This window comes from Scyliorhinus torazame, chromosome 20 (genome assembly GCF_047496885.1).
Source record: "Scyliorhinus torazame isolate Kashiwa2021f chromosome 20, sScyTor2.1, whole genome shotgun sequence".
Classification (NCBI taxonomy): Eukaryota; Metazoa; Chordata; class Chondrichthyes; order Carcharhiniformes; family Scyliorhinidae; genus Scyliorhinus; species Scyliorhinus torazame.
In genome coordinates, this window is record NC_092726.1 from 16,918,920 (window position 1) to 16,932,398 (window position 13,479).

Sequence of the window (13,479 nt, forward strand, 5' to 3'; positions counted from 1 at the left end):
GCAGGCGCCTCAAAGCAGAGGGAACCCCAAAATTATCAGTACCAATTGGGCCCCAGTTACAGCCTTTGCTGTCACCAACCCTCCCCCTCACCCGCCTTTTGGGTAGGAGGCTAACATGGAAGATGTGGCCTGTCTGCACTGCACTGTTGTGAGAAAAGAGCTGGGGAGTCCACTAAACCACCCCGAATTGGGGTCTCATATATGCAAAATGACAGCCCTTCTGCAGGAAGCAGATTCATTTCCCAAGCTGCCCAGGAATGTTGTGTGAACAGCAGCAATGAGTGGGGGAGCGGTGCCTGATTTCCCACCTCCCCTGCCTCTAGTCCTGCCATCAGGGGGTCCAGAGACTTCAGCCCCCAATGTTTCCCTTTAACCACTGATCCTGGAAGTGAATTCCGCCACCACAATGTGCGCGCAGAAGGTTCTGCCCTGGTTTCTCTCGGAAATCTCTTCCATCGACCTTTCATTGGTGAAATCGGAATCTGTCAAACTATCCTGTCCTACAGCTAGTTCAGAGGAGATTCCAACTGAGAGGCATTGTTCGGTGATAATCGTACAGCTTCGAATCATTGGCTCCTCAGCTAAATGTCTGAACCTGCAGTTGCTCTTGTACTGAGCAGGATTACCATTGCAACAACACATACCCCCAGCAGGGTAAAACTGACCTGTCTTAACATGTTCTAATGCCAGCTCACATTCCCTACTCGCGGGTGAATGATCCAACACTTGGTAAAGTCAGCTTCACAACGCGAGGAGTCAAGAAGTGACATTGCAATGAACACATGGCCGCCACAAGCCAGGAAGAGGAGAAAGCCCGGAGGGAAATGGGCATTGGAAACATCTACAGACAAAGAGAGAGCAGTCCATTATCCATTTGAATGGTGGAAGCGACCAGAGGGGCTGACTGGCCTGCTTTTCTTCCAAGATTCCATCTTAACTCAACGAGTAAATACTAAGTGCCAGGATTTAGCTTTCCGCCCACACTGTCCATTGCCCACCAAAATCTATTGGGTGCTGGGCAAATGCCCCAAGGGATGGGGGTTAAGAATCAAAGGGTGGGGTCAACCCAAGACTCCAAGCTGCTGAGAAAGATGGATGTTGGATGACAATGAGGTGTGGGATACAGGATACACGAGGATAGGAACAGCAGGGCCTACCTAGCTCACTCAGTGCTTCTCATAATACATGGGGAGATGGGATAGGGGTGAGGCAGGCGGAGAATCAGAAAGGAAACCAAAAGAAGGCCACAGACAGACCAACAAGATAAAATAAAGGCAACTAAAACGTTAAAAAGAATTTAATCACAAAAAAGGTAAATATAAGAATAACTACAGGTCAACTTTAAAACTGGCGTAGACATTTATAAAAAAGGAAAAACAGTTCATTTTTATTAAAAAAACAATAAATTAGGTAATAGCAGGTTTACCTCATGCACATATTTTGACTGAAGTACAACATGTTGTCAAGGCACCCGAAAATGGAATGCCACTGAGATTCTTCAGAGAGCACAGAAAGACTATCCACAGTGCTGGCTGGCTGGGAGGTCAGTTAAATCGCCATCACCTCTGTCACGTTGTTGGCTTACATTTAGAACACAGTATATATGGGGGTTGGGCAGACGGAGAAATCAGTTCAGACAAGATCTTAATTACATTTCAAATGAACATTGCCAGCACATGTCCCTTTCGGATGTAGATATACATTTTATGTGGCAACTTTTAACTGAAGCCTGGGGTAGAGAACCTCATTGTAGATGACCTCCATTTCCCTTGGGCTGTCTCTTTCTCTCTCCCCATCCCCCAATCACTCTTCAGCCATATCAAACTGTGGCTACCCGAGCAGGTCAGCGGTTCTACAGCCAGTAACTCACCTCCCGACGCCACAAAGCTTGTCCAAATCTGCAAGGCACAAGTCAGGAATGTGATGGAATCTGCTCTTCATGCATGGATGAGTGGAGCTCCAACAGCACTCAAGAAGCTCAACACCATCCAAGACAAAGCAGCCCGCTGAATTTCTACCCCTTCCAAAAACTTTCAATCCCTCCACCACCAACACACAGTGGCAGCCGTGTGTACCATGCACAAGATGCACTGCAGGAACTCACCAAGGCTCCTTCGGCAGCACCTTCCAAATTCATGACCTCTACCATCTAGAAGGACAAGGGCAGCAGATACCTGGGAACACCATCACCTGGCGGTTCCTCTCCAAGTCACTCGCCTTGGAAATATATCGTCGTTCCTTCACTGTCGCTGGGTCAAAATCCTGGAACTCTATTCAGAACAGCACAGTACACCCGAGGGACTGCAATGATTCAAGAAGGCAGCTCACCACCACCTTCTCAAGGGCAATTAGGGATGGGCAATAAATGTCGGCTGAGCCAGTGACACTCACCTCCCATGAACAAATAAATAAAAACTGTTGTCAGTGGATCAAATACTATTTTGGGCCTGGGGTCTGCGAGGTGGGGATACAGAGCCAACTATGAAATGAGTGATGCATATTGAAAAGAGTAGACAGGGAGAAACCGTTCCCACTCGCAGTTCCAGATCACTGCTGAAAGAAGCAGAGGGGAAGATTAGTTTTTGTTGCTCTGATCTGGATTGCGCTGCCTGAAAAGGCTGGTGTGGAAGCAGCTTCAAAAGGGAATTGAAATGGAAAAGCTGCAGGTCAGATGAGGAAGGGCTGGGGAGTGAGAACAATCGGATAGCTCTTTTTAAAGAGCCAGTATAAACACAATGGGCCAAATGGCCTCCTCCAGTAAAATGTTAACTCAGTCATTGTGATCAATTGAAGATCCACAACCACTGTCCAAGGCAATCGACTCCAGGAGTAGTTCTCAGGTTGTGGGGCGGCAAGGAGAGACCAACAAGATCTCAGCAAGTTCACTCCCACCGGTTTCGACGGCATCAATGGAAGGGACTGGAATCTGGCAAACCCCTGCAGTTTCTTTATCAGCCAGCGGCAGCCAGCTGGGACCACAGAGAGGACAATGCTTCCATTCACAAAATATTCTGTTGTTGCAAACCCTGTTCTCCTCAGCTGCCAAGTTTTATTTTTGTTGCCCCGTGGCTGGTGATTACGATCAGCAATGGTATTGGAGCCCTGAGCACAAGAGGACTGTGCATTCCTGTCTGCAACAACCTCAGTTACGTGGCACAGGCTCCCTCTACCGACAAAGTGTCTGACTGTCCCATAGAATGGGAGGGGTGCATTTAACGTCAAGATTACCTGATGGTTCAATCGGCCCTTTCAGCATTGATTCCCAGTCTGATTTGTGTTGACTTATTTTCCTCAGCTCTTCCTATGGGGAAAATATCAGGGACTGCCTGGACTTGGCAGTGGGGAGAGCAATGGGTGTGGCTCCTGGTGCCTCAGCTTCTTTCACCAAGGGTGGCACTCAAATGAGGTGCCCTGCAGCTGGTGAGTGTCCAAGTACCCACAATGTGGGCGGCAGACCTGGTTAAACCTGGCCCATCGTTTGGCTTTCCTTTGTTGCCAGTTGCTGCTGCAATGTGTGTTTGGGTAGGGGGCGGTGTGGGGGAGAGAAGGACTGGAGCTTGGGCTATTGCTGTGCATTTTAGAAGTGGTTTGAGATCAGTGAGCACAGTGACCACTGTAGGTTCCAAGAGATTCATTATTTCAATGCATGTGACAATCGGTCAGTTACTTGAGTCACAGTTTAAGTCGAGAACAGACCTCGGATTCTCCCAGAATATCACCGTGGAGACTTGTGGGTTCAAAATGAATGAAGGTGGATGCAACATAGCAAACAGCACACTGGAAGCTTGGAAAACTTGCTCGCAGTGATGCAGAAAGGTTTTGAGGGAAGGACAGGAGCTTCATGGTGAGACAAGCAGGGGCTGGCTGGGTGGGTGGGCTGAGATGTTGAAACTCCTCCAGTGAGGCAGGATCATTCTGTGTCCCATTCTCAAGAAAAGCACTGTGGTGCCCATGGAGGCCGGGTAGCTGACCCAGGACGTTATTGTCAAAGGCACTATGTAAACGGGAGTCATCATTGACTATCGTCATTGACTGCCTGCTGTCTCAGTCAGGGTACAAGTAGTATGTGGGAGATCAAAGAGCCCCGAGTGGAGAAAACCAACATCTTAACAACATTAAATCCCTGGCAGCTTTTGAATCAGCAGCGAGGTCAAGCAACAATTTCTGCAGCCCAACCAGTCGATTCAGAGTGTGAGATTCGACCCATCTCTCTGCTCTTCAATGTATCCATGATATAGACTCATGTCCAATATATTTCATTTATTTATGGCAAATTCCAAATTCATCACCAGATGCCCTCATCTCTGAACCCCTCCTTAGTGTAGAAAGCCCCAAGCATAGAACAAGACACAATCAATAATATCGATATGTTCATCCCTAAAGGTACATATCCTGGTAACCACTGTTTTCTTTACAAAAACATTTCATGTAAATATATTTATATTTATACATATTTGGCTATATTTACAAAGAGCAGAGCTGTCTTCTGCATTCTGTCATTCAGCGTGAAGCTCTCAGTTTGACAAAGCACGGGATTTAATCCATGACTTTGTGTCCATTGGTCCCCTACCAGAGTCCCAGCTCTAAGACACAGGAAGGAGCAGTCGGTGACTCTAGAGCAGTCCAGAGTGAAAGAACACAACAGGAGCTGGTTGAAATTGGAAGATTCCTCCAGGTCCTTGCTAAAAAGGATCAGAGTCTTCCACTACAAGTGGACATCCTTCCCCTATTGTCCAATGTACATTCCTGAAGTTCAAAGGTTTGAACGGATCTGTACACGTGAGGCTGCTATAAAGTAGATAACCTCACATCATAGGGCCACCTGTAGACTGTGGGAACAGAGGGTGGAGAAGGGGAGGGGGAAGAGAAGTGTGGGTGGACAAACAGCTTGACAACAACTCCCAAAGTCCAGCTCCTGAAGGCTTTCATATGATGTCAATCCTTCTCCGATTGGTCCAGAAAGGTTCTGATTGGTGAGGCCATAGCAAGAAATGACTTGTGGCTTTAAAAAAAAAAATGGTTAAACGTTGGTTAAGAATAGTGGGCAGCCTCAGAGGACAATAACCTCGAAGTATACACGGGCCACGACAAGTGGTTGTGCAGAGAAAGCAGGTTTGACTCCGTCAACAACATAATGACTTCATGAAATGACCCCTCAAGGAGTTCCACTGGACTGGAACAACGTGACCGTCCCTCAGTGCTTCCGCTTTAGGCCTCCGTTCATGTGTCCTGGATACTTGGGAAGGCAGGGTTCTTCAGGCAGAGGGTCATGAGAGAAGACCGAATCTTCACCGGAAGAGCACGTGGAGCTTCTGGTATCCGGGAAGCTGGGTGAATACTGATCCAAGGACACCGACAGGTCCAGGTAGTCCTGCAACCCATCAAGACAAAATAAACCATGAACAAAATCTCCAAATAAACACCCAGATTAGCCAGGAACTAAAAGACTCCACCAGGGCATACATTTGGAAGTCTGAATTGTCGGCTTTTTGAAGTGGGCTTGGCTAAGTCAACCAAACTCTGAAGGATTTGTAACCACACATCCTGCAGACTGTTACAAGGCCTCTCTATAAAAGGCCTTTCTATTTCCTCCATTTCTTGGCTATAAAATTAATCTACTTAGATTCCTCTGTTTCAGAGGGCTGAAAACATGCTTTCTACATTCCCTTCCAGAAGCCAAATATTATTACAAGAAGGTGGTCAATGGAAATGTTTCTTCACCCCGTGTCAGCGTCAAAGTACATTTAGGTCATGGGCAGGGGAATGTTCCCTCCTGTCCCCCGGCCTCAGGAAAACTCCTCAAGCCGTCTGACACTTGGACCGTTCATTTCCGACAGCTGTTGGCCTACGGGCCCTCAGATGACCATGGCTGACACCATGCTGCTAAATATCAAATCACAAGCTGCTTTCTGTTGTAGACGCGATTCACTTCCAATTAAAACGAAAATTCCAGAAACATTCCAAATTTGTGGAGTGAAGGAAGGAGGATTAACGTGTCAGCTCATGGTTCCTGATACTGGGTTGCTACCCAACGAGCCAGTGAAATGACTGCAAGGAGATGGGGACACCCGCTGACACCCCCTCTCGTGATGGTGCAGTCAAGTGCTGGCACTGACTGTATGGCTTCACAAACGAGGGATGGAGGAATGACCCATCTGAGCGAGGGAAACCGCCCTCCCTCTTAATTACTATATGTTCACTAGCAGGAACTTGTGTTGTGAATGGATGTGAAACATCACACCTGCCTCCAGATTTTCCTGGATCTCAGCTCTCTTGTAAATCAGTGTTGGATAGAGTGTATGGCTATCCAGTCCCTCAGACTGAACACTCACAAAAAGCATTCTCACCTGATTGGAGGTCATTGCCAGAATCCTGTCCAAATCTTCCACCAGTTGCTTAAACGTTGGCCGCTGGGAAGGCATGACGTGCCAGCAGTCCCTCATTGTCATGTATCTGAGTAGGAAGAGGAAGCCAGTTAAACGCAGCAAGCAGCATCAACTTTGTGAAGCAAGATCCCATCTGGACCACTAGGTCCACTACACATTCTGGGCAACACGAGAGTTTGGAGGGGGAGTAGATTTGTTGCAGCAGTAACCGCTGGAGTTTCTCTCAAGTCAGGACTGGCACTGAGGCCTCAACACTGGAATCATTGGAGAAAATGTTGAATTCTGTTCACGGGTTGGCATTGTGGACTCCGTCCAAACCTGGCCTGTGACATGAGCGGTACTGGATAAAGGTTCCCTCAGCTCTAATAGCTGAAGCACTGAGAAAACACTGATATTTCCCTTCTTTAGATTATTGCTGAAAAAGATACAACCCTTCGAAGCTTTTCATCTTCCACCCATCAGGATAGAACGGCAAGAATGCCAAACTTCAAAGGGAACAGGTGTAATGTCTGGGCATATTCTGTTTGCAAACTCAAGGGCCCTGTGTATGGATATATGTAAGTGCGCCACACTTTGAGCCTGACTGATAATCTTAAATTGGTTGTTGGTGTAATTCTTTGCACAATCGGGATTGTTCCTAATTATGGAATCACATCTAATGTGTGGACATTATGTTCTGAATTTTGCAAGCACAGGCTGGTTGAGACAGTAATCTACATATTACGAACAGTCAAAAGGACTGCTGGGGCGGCATATGGCGCAGTGGTTAGCACTGGGACTACGGCGGCAAAGGATCTGGGTTCGAATCCCGGCCCTGGGTCACTGTCCGTGTGGAGTTTGCACAATCTCCCCGTGTCTGTGTGGGTTTCACACCCACAACCCAAAGATGTGCAGGCTAGGTGGATTGGCCTCGCTAAATTGCCCCTTTATTGGAAAAAAGATAATTGAGTACTGTAAATTTATTTTAAAAAACAACATGCTGTTTAATATGATCCACCAGGCCTCATTATCGTTTAGCTGCACCTCTCTCCTCCGCCTGGTCACCACCCAGCAAATTGAAAGCAGATATATAGGGGAGCAGAGCAGGTGTCAATACATTTTATATTTGTACTGAGCATATTCTGAACTGGACTAATCAGCACAGTGGCGCAGTGGTTTGCACTGCTGCCTTACGGCACCAAGGACCCGGATTCAATCCCGGCCCTGGGTCACTGTCCGTGTGGAGTTTACACATTCTCCCCATGTCTGCGTGGGTCTCACCCCACAACCCAAAGATGTGCAAAGTAGGTGGATTCGCCATGCTAAATTGCCCCTTAATTGGAAAAAAAATTTAAATTAAAAAAAAAGATTACTTAGCATATCTATCTGAGCAGATCTATGTACGCACTGAGGGCCTGTCACACTGTGGGAGGTGTTATGCCACGGACATTTATCTCTCGGTCCCTTGGGCAATCATTAAAAGACCCTGTGATACTGCACGAGAAGAAGAGCGACTTTCCTTGGTCACCATTCGTCCAATCGACCAACAGCAGCAAAATTGATGAATTAATCTTTTCACTTGCTTTATGTCGAACTACGTACATGTGCCACCACACACACCTGAGTTCTTCTTCCATGATTACTGTCAAAAGGAGCTGAACCTGGTTTCTGCTGAGTGCCTTAATAAGGTGGCATGGCTCATGAGTCACTATCCTGTGAGGGATGGAGGGGAAAAAGAGGCCACTCCTTCTTCGCTGTGACTGGGCTTTACTCACAGTTCATTGGTGCAGTTTGAGGGCTTGTCCATCCTGTGTCCTTCCTTCAGCAGTTTGAAGAGCTCCTCGACTGGAATACCAGGGTAGGGGGAACCACCCAGTGTGAAAATCTCCCACAACAGCACACCAAAGGACCAGCTGAGGAGCAAGAAGATTTTGTGGTCAGCGGAGAGGCCATTCATTCACACCGTTGCAATATCGAACCAGCCTGCCGTCAATGTGACACCCCAGAAAACAGGAAATAAAGGATTCACCACAAAAATACACTCAGGGTTGGGTGAACTCTGAAAGATAAATAAGCCAATTCACAATATAATGTTGTTCATTTAAGTGTAGCTCATCGGACAGTGTACAACAGATGTATGGGTGACATTTTTCCCCTGTAGTGTTCTCCGTTGTAGCTTTCTGTTGGCCTGACAACATCATAGAGTGGCCAGCTGAGCGGCACAGCTTGTCACACCCTAACTTGGTACTTTCTTGGAAACTCTCATTCTTCGCTGCTTCCCCCTTTCCTCCCCAGCTGTCCCTCAGCACCTCCATCATTGCACTTCAGGCGCTTGGAACTTGGCAGGTCAGGAAACAAGGGCACAGACCTGGCTCCTGCTGCGGACTGACTCCATCAGTCCCAGGCACCAGTGCTGCCCTGGTGCCAGCTTTTCTCACCAATCCTCTCCAGCTCTCTCCCCTCATTAAGACTTCTCCTTGACCAAGCTGGAGTTTCTCCTCAGTAAGGGCTGGCAGCTGAGGCCTTTAGGCTGGAATCACTGAAGAAAGCGATGGTTCACCATTGCTTGGCCCAATGCGAATTTGGCTCTGATGACTCTCCCGGGAAGGGCCATGTTTTGCTCTGTTGAAGGTGTAGTATTTTGCAAGTTGCTGCTATTTCTTTGTGTCTAAGCTATTGTTTCAAATCTGCCAATCTCAAGATACAACCAGGATGTGCCTGCTGTGTAGGTGACACATTCAACTCATACTTACACGTCACTCTGATGTGTGTATATTCGATCAAACAAGGCTTCTGGGGCCATCCACTTCACAGGCAACCGGCCCTGTAAAACCAACCAAAATAAGGCCGTGTTAAAATGATTACCTGATAATAAACTATCTTTGAACACACAAACACAATAGATTAGGAAACATTGCACAATAATCTCTTCCAATACCACCCACTTGAACAAAAGGACAATCCGTCCATGTGACAGACATAAGCTCTTGGCATAACCTGCATGTTCTACCCCCACAATACTTTCACCCAAGGGTGCCCAGGTTTTGTGTCCATGTATCAAGTAGGATCGCATGTTGAGGCCAAAGGTATGTCTGAATTGATTTCCACTTTGGGCACATTCATGAATTAGGGTCAAGCTGTAGTCAGTTTCTGAGCAAAAGTAATTCATCCTGGGACAGTGGTCAGTTTTGTGGGTGGGGCAGGCTTCGAGCACAATATTTTTCAAACACAAGTTAAATTCACATTGAACCTTGGTTATTTCACGTCTGGTTTTCATAATAAGAAACAGACATCGAGGAGGAGAAGGTGCATGTGAATGATGTCTGAACTGCGGATATACTTATCGGAAAAAGCTCAACAGACTTTTTTCCTTGGACAGACAAGACTTAGGAGTGACCGGCTAGAGGTCTTATAAAATCAAGAAAAGATTTGATAGGATTGATGCAGAGAGGATTGTTTCTTGTGGACAGAGCCAGAAGTTGGGGTCACAATTACAAGAGTCAATCCAACTGGGAATTCTTTAACTAGAGGCTGGTTATAATGTGGAACCCACCACCATAGGCACACTAGAGGGCATCGTCGCGAATACATTTAAGGGGATCCATGATAAGGACATGAGAAATAAAGGAACGAGAGGCTTTGATGGAGAGGAGGCTCCTGTAAACTTCTGTTTATCATGAGGAATTAGAGAGTGGAATACAAACAACTACTGCACAGTATCAATGACAACATTGAAAGAATTTTAGATAGATTCTTATAATATGGGGAAGTACAGGGTACAAGGAAAGAGTTAGGTCTTGGGGCTAACTTTGGACTGCTCTGCAGAGAACTGGCTGAAAGAGGTAAGTAGTGAGGGACCTCCTTTCAAATTGTTACACTTTTGGAGAAAGAGCATGGAAATGGAATTGTTCAGGGTCCAGCATTGCTGCGAGCTGAATGAAGTCCAGTTGTTGAAATCAGAAAGTAAAAAAACATTGAAGCAGGCCATTTGGCCCATCAATTCTCTTTCAGTTCGTCCCAACTCACCCCTGCTCTTTCTGCAAATCCCTCCTTTAAGTATTATCCAATTCCCATTTGAAAGCTACCAATCAGTTTCCCAGTGCAAATTCCTTAACCCGCAAAACAGCCACTAGCTTTCATGGATTGACAACCGATGCATCATCCTCATGATCCAGAGGAAAGTCTGTTGAGGATGGAGGATCCGAGGCGTTGAGAGGCCAGGGGGATTCCGGCTTCAAGGCCTGTCAGGATTTCCCTCGCACCATCGGGAATGACAGCTGGGTGCTGAGTGGAATCGGATCAGCAGAGAGAAACAAGACTGGAGATTGAAATCAAAACTTTCCTCGTGGGTAGTGAAAGAGCACTCCTGAACCCACAGATAGAAAGTCAAACATAGTCGAACAATTTGACCATTTTGGATCTCTCCTGACCCCTACACCTTCCAGCTCACGTGGGAAATAACAGCTCTCCCGTTCATTCTCAGGTTGTCCTAGCCACTGGTTCAGAAGAGCAGGTTAAAATCAGAGCCGAGAGGAAGGTCGCTGGATCTCAGTGGTGGGGTCCAATGTGATTTGAACTGGTGTCTGCTGGGTTGACCAGGGCTAACATTGTCCTGGACATGTCTGAAGAAGGTTGGGGTTTTGTTATACTGATCATCATCCCCATGGTGAAGAGGTACAATGATGCAGGAACACCCAGGCAATGATGAGCGGCCTAGGGTCGGGAGTGCAATGAGGGTGGCCCGAACAACAGATGTACATTGGTTGGTCTGAACACCATTCACAAAGCATCACACTACCAGAAACTCACATTTGTTGTCTTTTTGTAGTAATCGATGTGGTGTATATCTCGTGCCAGTCCAAAGTCAGCAATCTTCATCACATTGTCCTCTGTTACCAGAACGTTTCTTGCCGCTAAATCCCGGTGAATGCACTGTGGAGAGAAAGGCCCGTTAACATTTGGAGACTGAGCAAACTCTCAAAATTGCCTCATTTCACCAAGTGAGTGCATCTGGACACAGCCAACAAAGGAACTGGCTTCAAAACTATATACAAGGCACTGAAGATAAGAAGTGAAGGCAGATGTCTTATCACCACTAAGGGAGCACCTCATGTGCTTGCGGACCCCAAATCATGAGGCTGAAGCTGAAGAAAGATCCGGAATCTGAAATGCGGGGGTGGGGCCATTGCCATGCATCGAAACAAAGATGCAGGGAAGGCGGACTGAAGAAACAGCTACAACGTTGCCAGCACACCACTCAACAAAAATGCAATGAGAATAAGGATGTCTTGCTGTAACATACAGCGCAGTTTTGGTCTCTGAATCTGCAGAAGGTGTGCTTGCCTTAGAAGGGCTATAATAAAGGTTTGATCTATTGATTCCCAGGGCGAGGGCTGTGTTCGGTCGAGAAATTGAGTCAAACGGACCGATATTCTCTGCTGTTTAGAAGAGTGAGAGGTCTTCTCCTTGGAACAAAGATTCTGAAAACATAGGACACGGGAGAAGGGTTGGTTCTGTGGTGCCTCGAGCCTGCCCCACTAGTCAATAAGATAACAGCTCATCCTCTATCTCAATTCATTTCCCTCACTCTCTATATCTCTTCATTTCTTTAGTAGCCAAATATCTATCAATCTCTCACCCTTGAATATTCTCAACGACTGAGTACCCACAATCCTCTGGGATGGAGAATTCCAGAGGCTGCAGAAATCTCTCTCCATCTCATTCCTTTATTTAAAATAAATTTAGAACACCCAATTATTTTTTTTCCAATTAAGGGCCAATTTAGCGTGGCCAATCCACCTAACCTGCACATCTTTGGGTTGTGGGGGTGAGACCCACGCAGACACGGGGAGAATGTGCAAACTCCACACGGACAGTGACCCGGGGCCGGGATTCGAACCTCGGTCCTCAGCGCCGTAGTCCCAGTGCTAACCACTGCGCCACGTGCCACCCTCCATCTCATTCCTAAATAACTGACCTCATGACCTGAGATGATGCTGCCTGGCCCCTGGTTCTTGACTCGACAAGCCAGGAAAAACAAACTCCATCCTGTCAAACCCACTCAGAATGATCTGCTTCAAAGAGATCATCTCTCATTCTTCCAACCCCCCCCCCCCCCCCCCCCCCCCCCTTGGTGTTATTGTTTGGCTGGCAGAAGTAGAGGTTGCGGGGAAGGGGGTGCGGATGAATTGGTCAGCAGCAATATAGGAAGGATAGATCAGGGGGCAAGGGGGCAATACCAGCATGAGTTTACTGAGAGGGCAGCTGGTGACTGGAACAGCTCACTATGGGGCACTGTCCTGAATAGTTGTTTAAATCTCTTCAACACAAAGCTGGACATCTATCTTGAAGAGGACCATTATCAATGCAATGGGTCAGGGACACGTTCCATCAGGACCCACTGAATTCTATGCCCTTTGATTTTTCAGGCAAAGGGATTTTTCTGGCCTTCAATACCGCACATACGCCATAGCAACACAGACATGCCTCTCTACCCCGGCTTGCTAATGGCGGAAGGGCCTTTTCCCAGTCTAAGTGCTCTCAAATGCTACTGACATCAACTTCAGAGCAACTGTTTGAACAGTGCTGTGGCACCAGTGGCACTGAGCCTCAGCAAAGCAAATTCAGGACTTCCTCAAACACCCCTCCATCTGTGGGTACATGAGGGGTCTTCTCCTTCCCGACAGGCTGCCCCATCACTCTGAGAAGCCTGTCTTCCCTGGCCAACATCCCACACCAGCCCCTGGCAGAGAAGCAATGTTTCCACAGGCTCCACTGGTGTGCCTCCTACCTTTTTCGATGCAAGATACTCCATGCCTCTGGATACCTGGTAACCACATGATACCAGGTCTTTGAATGACAGCTGTTCCACAGCTATGTGGATAGGGTTGTAACAGTACTCCATGCCAGGGGGCCGGCGAGCACGCAGATATTCGCGCAGGTTACCCTTGGATGCAAACTCAACAATGACATAGAGCGGACCTGCAGAAAAACATTCAAAGTTAACAACCTTCAACCAGAATGGCTGGGGAGCCTTTGTATAGCACCTTTCACAACTTCAGGACAACTCAAGATTTTCAGTCAGTGAAGAATTATTTGAAGTTATTATGTAGAA

The 13,479-nt window shown here is 47.1% G+C and overlaps 2 protein-coding genes across 14 annotated transcripts in view; one reads left to right on the forward strand and one right to left on the reverse strand.

The window, feature by feature from the left end:
* The window catches only part of tacc1 (transforming, acidic coiled-coil containing protein 1), a 457,444-nt gene that overhangs the window by 322,732 nt on the left and 121,233 nt on the right, over positions 1 to 13,479 (forward strand). The window lies entirely within an intron of this gene.
* The window catches only part of LOC140396915 (fibroblast growth factor receptor 1), a 54,810-nt gene continuing 42,613 nt past the window's right edge, over positions 1,283 to 13,479 (reverse strand). For both annotated transcript variants that reach the window (XM_072485837.1, XM_072485838.1), the window contains exons 8-13: positions 13,156 to 13,346; positions 11,175 to 11,297; positions 9,119 to 9,189; positions 8,141 to 8,278; positions 6,348 to 6,453; positions 1,283 to 5,371 (exon numbers count right to left, since the gene is read on the reverse strand). In XM_072485837.1, coding sequence (XP_072341938.1) covers positions 5,195 to 5,371; positions 6,348 to 6,453; positions 8,141 to 8,278; positions 9,119 to 9,189; positions 11,175 to 11,297; positions 13,156 to 13,346 — 806 coding nt within the window. In that variant the 3' untranslated portion in view covers positions 1,283 to 5,194. The remainder of the gene's footprint in view (positions 5,372 to 6,347; positions 6,454 to 8,140; positions 8,279 to 9,118; positions 9,190 to 11,174; positions 11,298 to 13,155; positions 13,347 to 13,479) is intronic.